Source organism: Gadus morhua, chromosome 4 (genome assembly GCF_902167405.1).
Source record: "Gadus morhua chromosome 4, gadMor3.0, whole genome shotgun sequence".
Lineage (NCBI taxonomy): Eukaryota > Metazoa > Chordata > Actinopteri > Gadiformes > Gadidae > Gadus > Gadus morhua.
The window spans coordinates 39,016,577-39,026,551 of NC_044051.1; the positions used below are offsets into that span (position 1 = coordinate 39,016,577).

The following is a 9,975-nucleotide window of genomic DNA, read 5'->3' on the forward strand; positions in this document are numbered from 1 at the left end:
ATTGATTTACTCCCCCTTCCACCTCACCCACACGCCCTCCCCGCCTCCCCATCCCCGCCTCTCACTCTATCTCTCCCCCCTCCTCCTCCTCCCTCCTCCCCTCCCTCTCTGGCTCTACGTAGACGTGGGTGGAGGGGAGGGGAGGGGAGGGGAAGGGGGAGAGGGGAGGGCGGACAAGGGACGTCTGCGTCCGACAAACGAAGGTGCGGAAGGAATGCCACGAGCGCAACGCCGCGTCCAAGACGAGCACTGCACGAATTCGCACAAAAAACACACTAGCTAGGCATGCCCACTTTTACACGGACACAAACACAAATAAAAAGCAAAAATTAAAGCAACACCTACTAGCTAGCTTCATCTCCTTATAACCAACCAGGACTAATCTTACAGGGTGTTTAAATATCAACAGCATCCACAAACATCCCCATGTTTGAAACAACCAATCAGACTCTCAGGAAACAATGGTACTTTATATTGCCGTGGTGAATGAGCTAAGATAAGAAGGAGACAGATCCTGACTTCTAATCCTTTCAGGTTAATGAATGTACAGACTTCGTTCCGGCTCTCTGATAATTGTCTGATAAGATAAGGAAGGCTCTGGACAAAGGGGCAGAAGGCTAAATTGGTTTTCCTGCAGTGTCGTACCGTCAGAGTGCCCTGGGACCGAATGTGGAATCACAGGCTTCGACTGTGGCAGGGACCTGTCTCTACAGTCAACCTTTCAAGCCTCTAACACCCTTAATCATTCAAAGGGCCGTAGGAATATCCCTACATTATTCAGCCCTTCAAATAGCACCGTCTTAGAAAAAGGGCTTCGACATACAACTTTAATAGCTAGCGGTGGAATGAAAAACGTCTCTTTGCGGATTCCGATTCGTGGATTCCGATTCGAGGATTCCGATTCGAGGATTCCGATGTTAACGACCGAGCATGTGTGGGGGTGGAATCCGAGGGCAACGGTTCAAACATCTCCTCTGGCGCACACGTTGGCACGGCCTGGCCCAAAGTCCCGGGCGCATGTGCCTGGGTGTGTCTCTCCTCCTCCGACACACACACACACGCACACGTCACAGACACACACAGAGGAAGATACACACACACACACACACACACACAAACAGAGACACATACACACACACACACCAACTCTCTCACTCACACACACACAAACACACACACACACACATACATACACAGACAAACACACGTTCACACTGCCAATGATGGTGTACATGTGTGTGTTTGGGAAAGGGTGGGGTAGGTGGTAGAATGTGTGTGTGTGTGTGTGTGTGTGTGTGGGGGGGGGGGGGGGGGTGCAAATTGGCTGTTTTGAACCGGGAGGGTGTGGAGGGTGTGGAGGGTGGGGGGGAGACCGGGGATGGCCGACAGCTGCTCATATACAGACCCTTGTTTTCATCTTTATAACTGAGAGCTTTAAAGTTGTGTCTTAACTGGGGGGGGGGGGGGGGGGCACAGGGTGTGACGTTCTACACACACACGCGCACACAGACAGACAGACACACACACAGATATAGGTACACGGAGAGACACACACACACACAGATATAGGTACACACAGAGACACACACAAACAAATATAGGTACACGGAGACACACACATACACACACACACACAGACACACATACTCACACAGAAACACACATGGGCACGGGCACACGCACGCACAGACACAAAAACACACACTTACACAGACAAAAGAAACACACACACATGCACACACACACACACACACACACACACACACACACACACACACAGACACAGGCCCGGTTAATAACAAGTTATAATATTGTGGGCTCATCCTATCCCGAGGTGGGGAGGGGAGGGGAGGGGAGGGGGAGGGGGAGGGGGAGGGGGAGGGGGAGGGGGAGGGGGAGGGGGAGGGGGAGGTTCCCGACAGGAAGAGGAAATCACAGACAGGAAACCCAGTTTTAAGGTTCTGCATTGTAAGCAGCGGTTTGAGAGAAGTTACGGCGATCTAGGGTCCAGAAGGCAGGAAGGGGGAGTCAGGGGAGGGAGGGGTTTTGGGGGAGGCAAGGGGGAGGCGGGGGGGGGGGGTGAGAACATGCCCTGACGCAAGCCCTGAGAAGACTGCATGGGAGCCACCTGTTGGGGAGTGATGGGTCCCGCAGCTGCTACGGCCCTCACACACACACACACACACACACACACACACACACACACACACACACACACTCACGTACGTGCATACGCAAACAACGACACATGCCCGCTCCATTTTGGTCTCTGGGCAAAGTGCTGACCATACATCGCTCTTAGAAATGAGCATGGATATGAGAACCCCCCCCCCCCCCCCCCCCCCCCCCCCCCCCCCCCCCCCCCCCCCCCCCCCCCAAACACACACACACACACACTCAAGATGTACAGTTTAAAGCCCCCAAACCCCCTCCCCCCACTACCAACCAACCGACACAGAAAGATACACACCATTATTGTGATGTGTGCTGTGTAATTTAAATCCCATCTTTTCAGGACCAACTACAACATCTTACAAATCCTCCTCCGCCATCTCTCTCTCTCTCTCTCTCTCTCTCGCTCTCTTCTTTTGTTGTGGTGTTGTTTATTTGCCCTTTTTTTTTGTGTCTGTACTTTATGTGTGTATTCCTTTTTGTAAAGCGTCTTTGAGTACGAAGAAAAGCGCTGCAAAAAAACCGATCTATTATTATAATCATTATTGCGTGTGCTTTGAGATGGACTCACATATTGCATTGTCCCGAGGTAGGTTAATGTACTGGCCATATCGGAGGGAAGGTATGGGTAATTTATATGCATTATGTGTGCATATATTATTTATACATATATGCATTGTGTGTGTCCATTTGTCTGTACATTAAATATACATACATGCAATATATATACATACAGCTGTGTGCCAATTGTAATCAAATGAAAGGACAATTCCTTTAAACAAATGCTACAGGGTTAGCTCGTTTAGAGTTAAACAAGCGCTACGGTGTTAGCTTGTTTAGTGTTAAACAAATACTACAGTGTTAGCTTGTTTAGAGTTAAACAAACGCTACGGTGTTAGCTTGTTTAGAGTTAAACAAACGCTACGGTGTTAGCTTGTTTAGAGTTAAACAAACGCTATGGTGTGAGCTTGTTTAGAGTTAAACAAATGCTACGGTGTTAGCTTGTTTAGAGTTAAACAAATGCTACGGTGTTAGCTTGTTTAGAGTTAAACAAATGCTAAGGCGTTAGCTTGTTTAGAGGTAAACAAATGCTACGGTGTTAGCTTGTTTAGAGTTAAACAAATGCTACGGTGTTAGCTTGTTTAGAGTTAAACAAGCGCTACGGTGTTAGCTTGTTTAGTGTTAAACAAATACTACAGTGTTAGCTTGTTTAGAGTTAAACAAACGCTACGGTGTGAGCTTGTTTAGAGTTAAACAAATGCTATGGTGTTAGCTTGTTTAGAGTTAAACAAACGCTACGGTGTTAGCTCTCTTACACCTAGCATCAGAAGCGGAGGGTAGAAAAGCTGTTAAAGGTCCCATGACATGAAAATCTCACTTTGTGAGGTTTTTTAACATAAATATGAGTTCCCCTAGCCTGCCTATGGTCCCCCAGTGGCTAAAACTTGCGTTTGGTGTAAAACTAGCACTAGCTGTTCTGCTCGCCTTTGAAAAAACTGAGGCTCAAGCGCGCTGATTTGGAATGTCTGTTCTCATGACGTCATCAGGAATCTCAGCTCCTCCCCTTACTCTGCCTGGCCCGCCCAGAGACGTTGGCCCGCCAATGAGACTCGACCGTGCGAGCGCCACGTGTGTGTGTGTGTGTGTGTGTGTGTGTGTGTGTGTGTGTGTGTGTGTGTGTGTGTGTGTGTGTGTGTGTGTGTGTGTGTGTGTGTGTGAATACACACACTGTAACGCAAGTGTTTCTTGTCGGTTCTTTGATGTGTCTTGTATTTCCACAACGAGACTGTCGTGGGGGTTATCTGAGCCATGGTTGAGAAGGAATTGGGGGAAAGGCTTGACTCGCTGAAGTAGCCTACATGAACTGCGACATGCCGCCGGTTGCCGCGGGTCACCATCGCCCGGCAGCGGGCAACCAGCAGCAGGCAGCGCGCGGTTCAGTCGACTTCAGGTTGATGTGAAAGTGGAAGAACCAGAGACGTCGCAGAACCCGACAAAGCCGTGTGTGATTCATAATATCGTCTGGACTGGCGCACACAATCTGTTATATGATCCCTTATATATGATGCCTTTGCTGCCCGGCAAAGGGATCTTTGCCGGGCAGCGCTTATGCACCTCCGCCTCCGGCGGTGGTCCCTCAGCGGGGCTCAAGCGGGAGACATTCGCCGCCAACAATCCCTTTCTCCTCCATGTCGTGGTTCATGTTCTTGAGGTAGTCAAAGCCAAAGTTCCTTCCCCCCAATTCATTCTCAACCTTGGCTGAGATAACCCCCAATACGAGTCTCGTTGTAGAAATACCAGAGACGAGAGTCCGACGTGTTATGTGCCATCACACCAACAGCAGAACGGTTATCCAAATAACAAGGAAGTGTACAACACTTGCGTTACAGTCCTGGAGCTCTTGTTGGGAAAAATAACCTGCTGAGTACATCACATGTACATTACAAATATAGCTAACTCCTACCCTAGCCTGATGAGCACATCACATGGCAGACACATTACAATATAGTCAACTCTTGCTCTAACTCAACGAACACAAACATGATAATATATAGTCAGGTCAAGGCCGGAGCCGAAGGCCCCGTTTCCCAGGCTGGCAGATGGTGGACACTCAGACAATGCACCAGTCATCCTCAAGAACGGGAGAGCCACATTAATTTATCACACCGGAGACATGAGGAGCTCTCCCCCGTTAGGAGGCATACACACCAGGGCCTGGGAGCCAAGGCCAAGCAAAAACACACAGAACCACACACACCTCAAACGCACACACCTCATCGAGAGGAGGATACAGCATAAAACTGTATCACACAGGGACTCTTCACCTTCTTCTGAAGCAGACCTTCCACGGAGGCGAAGCTCCGGACGAACCATCAGCGCTGATTAGGGACTTAGACATATTCGATTTCTCACGCTTTATGACTCTGTATAACCGTTGCCACTTTACTTAATAAATCCAAGGTCCTCGTGCCGACAGACTTTATTACCTCTCCGTCTCATTTTATCTGGTCCAGTAACTAGACAGACCGTTTTTCCCCTCACTCTATATCTAAATAATATCATATAATACATAGATATCTATATCATATAACATATTGTGTGCGCCTCCAGACGATATTATGAATCACAAACGACTTTGTCGGGTTCTGCGACGTCTCTGGTTCTTCCACTTTCACATCAACCTGAAGTCGACTGAACCGCGCGCTGCCTGCTGCCGGCTGCCCGCTGCCGGGCGATGGTGCCTCGCAGCAACCGGCGGCATGTCGCAGTTCATGTACTTCAGCGAGTCAAACCAAAGTTCCTTTCCCCCAATTCCTTCTCAACCATGGCTCAGATAACCCCCACGACAGTCTCGTTGTGGAAATACAAGACACGTCAAAGAACCGACAAGAAACACTTGCGTTACAGTGTGTGTATTCACATTGATGTGGATGTTGAAGAACCAGGAACGTCGGAGAACCCAACGCGGTCGTTTGAGATTCATAATATCGGCTCACACAGCTTTTGGCCGTGATAATATATATTATATGATATAGATATCTGTGTAGGCTATATGATAATATTTACAGAACACGGCTAAAGGCTGTGTGCGCCTCGCCATTGCGATACATCCATTGTAAACAGAGCGCACGGTACCGTGGCTGCAAGCTGCTCAGGGCCACACCCCCACCCTCCTCCTTGACACGCCCACCGAAACAGCGCATTTGGGGGAAGCTCAATGTGCGACTGGCATGGAGTGGCTGTAACTCTGCACCACGGCTGAATTTCGGGAACGTCTTTGAATACTGTGTTAGTTGCCCACTAATACCTATATTAAAGAATACATAAAAGAGCATGTCATGGGACCTTTAAATTAAACTAAGTGAGGGCAAATAAAGTACAAATTAAACGTAGAATATTGTTTACATTTATTTATTGAACACAGATTACAGTCGGACTGATGACGCGGCGCGTCTTTCAGGGGGGGGCTTACACAGAGGGGGTGGCTGAGGGGGTGGGGTCGGAGATAGGGGTGGGGGCGTCTGGTGGAGGTGGGCTGGCCTCGGGGGCGACGGGGACTCCCACCTGGAGAAAAAATAAAAACGAATTATTGTTTTCACCAACGTTTGTTAATAAATTAAAATGATGTAAAAAGGAAATACTTTAACCACCCAAGAGCTTCGGGCAGACAAAAGGCTACTTATTATAATAACTATATACCAAACATGATTGTATTCAGAGTTACATTATAAACGCAACAAAGCACTTTTCCAGGTGTGCGAAGACGGTTAAAATAAGAATTTTATTAATAATAATAAAAATCTATATTTAAAGGGGACATTTTATACTACCAGGTGTGAGTGTGATTAGCCATTACAAGCCGTTTTGAAAACGTGCAGCTTCTGACATCACAGGTGGGCGTGTCCACCTAGATGTATGACGGATAGATAATCAACGTTTGCTACAGTCCACTGGGTAGGCTGGTAGACTGATCTATCCAGCACACATCTAGGTGGACACGCCCACCTGTGATGTCAGAAGCTGCACATTTTCAAAACGGCTTGTAATAGCTAATCACAGTCAAACCTGGTGGTATAATATGTCCCCTTTAAATAGCGCCTAGCAAACTCGAGGACGCTTTACAATGTGATTTTAAGAAGGTGAATGGAAGTTGTCGTGGTTTAGGGGTTGGACTCCCATAAGAAGGGTTTTGGGTCCATCATGTACAACTCCCGAGGTCTATCATGGGCATGCGACTAATTAACGACCTCACTAACGAGCTGTTTTTTAAATGATTTGTCGATCTAGCTTTAATAGCAAACCAATGAACAACATGAATGAAGAACACTACACTTAAGTGAGCAAAGGAAAAGCAGATAAAAGCGATCGGCTCATCATCTCTGACCTGCTTCTCCGCCCTCGCCCTCAGCTTCCTCCACACCGTGTGGTGTGCCTGTAGAGGAACACAAAACAAGGAACAGGGACGCCGTGAACGGAAAATAACAAGAAAACACGCTTCAACATTCAAGAAGCTGCCTTTGCCAAACGCATCATCATTTGTATTCAAGTAGTCCCACTCAAAAGATAAAAGGCAGGAGCGCAGAGTCCGCAAGACTCAAGATTCGCTTGTTCAGAGTTCACCTGGACTATCTAGCCCCCCCTACCTTCCCCCCCACCGCCCCTTCTCCTCCCCTACTCACCTAAAAACACCCCTCTAATGTACGTATTGCATGTTTGTACATCCTGGCACTGAAGGTACGCACTTATTGCATGTTTGTACGTCCTGGCACTGAAGGTACGCACTTATTGCATGTTTGTACGTCCTGGCACTTAATTCGCGCACTTATTGCATGCTGTACATCGGGGCACTTACAAGGAGTAGTACTTAGCGCAGTGACTCTTTCCTCAGCTGTGTTTTCAAACCGGTTTTCACTCTGGAAAGAATCGAGGCGCTAAGCACTCCTTGTAAGTGCCACGGTGTACAGCATGCAATCGCAGTCTGTTACAATTTACAATCAAGGCATTTAGCAGACGCTTTTATCCCAACGCGACTTACATCGGTTGGTACACACATTGACACACCGACGGCAGGGTCGACCGACGCAAGGCGACAGCCGGCTCGTCAGGAGCAGTTAGGGTTAAGGCCCAATCCCATTTCTACCTCTTACCTCTCCCCCTTGTTTTGAAGGGGTAAGGGGAAGGCGTAAGGGGTAGGCCTAAGTGTCTCGCTCAGGGACACGTCGACATATCAGCTAGGAGGAGCCGGGGATCGAACTAGCAACCTTTTCGGTTACAAGGCAACGTGCTCTAGCTCCTGAGCCAAGCCGACCCCGGTCTACGACGTCAGGTCGGTTTTATTTCGGGCTCTGGGGGGGGTTGGTTAAGAGTCGGTACCCTCTCCCCGTACCTGCAGCTGGAGGGGCAGCGAGAGGCCCTGCACCCTGCGCTGGAGGCCACCGGGCCCGGAGCCCAGGCTGTGAACCGCCGTCACCTCGTACTGGTTGCAGAGCCCCGTCCGGGCCACCAGGGGGCCCGCACTCAGCAGAACGTGGTCCCCGCATCTGTGGGGGGGGAAGGGGACGGTTGATGAGGACGCTTTCAATGAAATTGTGTTTTTTTTAGTGCTGTCAGTTAAACGCGTTATTAACGGCGTTAACGCAAACCAATTTTAACGGCGTTAATTTTTTTTAGCGTGCGATTAGCGCAATTCTTTTAGTATTTTTTGGGCTCAAAACAAAGAAGCAGTAGCCTGACTGCTATGTTCAAGGCAGTATCTTTGTGTGTTCATCGTTTAATTGCACTATAGGCTTTTTTTTTTGTATCGTCCGGTTTTGATCAGTATATGCCATTGTTGTTATCAATCAAAAAACATTTGCACAAGGCAAGCCGATGCACTTCTCCATGTCGATAAGAGCATTAAAATGAGAACAATTAATGGGACAAAGAAATCAAGGGATATTTAGCATAGAAAAAAGAATTGCGATTAATCGCGATTAAATATGTTAATCGCTTGACAGCACTAGTTTTTTTGTAATGAAATGTGTTTCTAGTAAGACAAAATTGGGGACAGGATAGTTTAATGGCTGAGAGAAAGACAGCTTGACATCTACCCTAACCCTTGAGCAAGGAGGTCCACCAGATGAGGAAAACTGATCTGGAAGGGGGGGGGGGGGGTGGATCGGAGCGGCTGAATTGCTCACCTTTGACCAGACATGGCAATCGATTGACGCCACTGATCACTTCCTCCATAGCCCTGTCTGTTTCCTGTACCCGAACTACCTTCCCCTTATTTGTTCCTCTCAAAATGCAACATGCTTGTGTGTTTAAGTGTGTGTCTCTGTTGAAGTGTGTGTCTCTGTTGTGGTGTGTTGAAGTGTGTGTCTCTATTGAAGTGTGTGTGTTTAAGTTTGTGTCTCTGTTGAAGTGTGTGTCTCTGTCCCTCTCTGTTGAAGTTTGTGTGTGTGTGTGTGTGTGTGTGTGTGTGTGTGTGTGTGTGTGTGTGTGTGTGTGTGTGTGTGTGTGTGTGTGTGTGTGTGTGTGTGTGTGTGTGTGTGTGTGTGTGTGTCTCACCTGTACAGCGTGACGTTGCCTTGAGGGGACTCCGCCGCCATCTTCTCGACCTCCTCTTGTTTGAACCTGAAGCAAAACAAATACAGTCATCGGAGAGACAGGAACACGGCGAGCATTCGTAGGTCAGGTAGAAGCAGGAAGGGCCCTTTCTACAGACGGTTTAGAACGATCGTTGAATATCTGAGTGGAAGGGTCAGAAATCTGACGGTTGGAATCAGAATTCACAACAAAACAAAGCATTTTGGGATGAAACAAGACCCTTTTAATGGGTGCCTCTATAATTAAGTTAATATTATTTGTAGATTCTTTGTCGTTCTCTGCATAGCCATTTCATCTTTTTCCTATCCCAGTCTTTTTTGACGGTTTCTCTTCTTTATCTTTCAAAGTTAAAAAGTTAAATGATAAAGCCCCTGGTTGGTTTATCATGCGTACCTGCTGTGAGAGAAGACCTCCAGGGCCACAGGGGGCGCCACCTCCAGGGGCTCCCACACCAGGTTCTGGTGGATCAGCTGCTGGGCCCCTCGGCTCAGGGAGCGCAAAGCCTCCTGGGAAACGTAGTGCAGAAGACAACATTTTGGCCCCAACTCACCAAACCACGGGAGGTGAATCACAAGGACTTGGATTATTATTTGATAAACCTTTTAAAAAAACAACACACACCTCAGTGGGCAGCCATGAGTCCAGCTGGGGGTCGAGAACCACGTCGTGGCAGAACGCCCCTGATGTGACTGGAGGGGGGGGGGGGGGGGGGGG

The 9,975-nt window shown here is 48.3% G+C and overlaps 1 protein-coding gene across 2 annotated transcripts; it reads right to left on the reverse strand.

The window, feature by feature from the left end:
- Nucleotides 1-6,068: 6,068 nt before the first annotated feature.
- Nucleotides 6,069-9,950, reverse strand: mrpl39 (mitochondrial ribosomal protein L39; the record flags this gene model as incomplete). 2 transcript variants are annotated; one of them, XM_030355456.1, is given in 6 exon segments in its annotated part: nt 6,069-6,237; nt 7,058-7,105; nt 8,060-8,213; nt 9,223-9,288; nt 9,655-9,767; nt 9,883-9,950. In XM_030355456.1, coding segments are annotated over 6 exon segments (545 nt in total), but the record flags the coding sequence as incomplete, so codon positions are not given.
- Between the last annotated feature and the right edge of the window lie 25 nt (nt 9,951-9,975).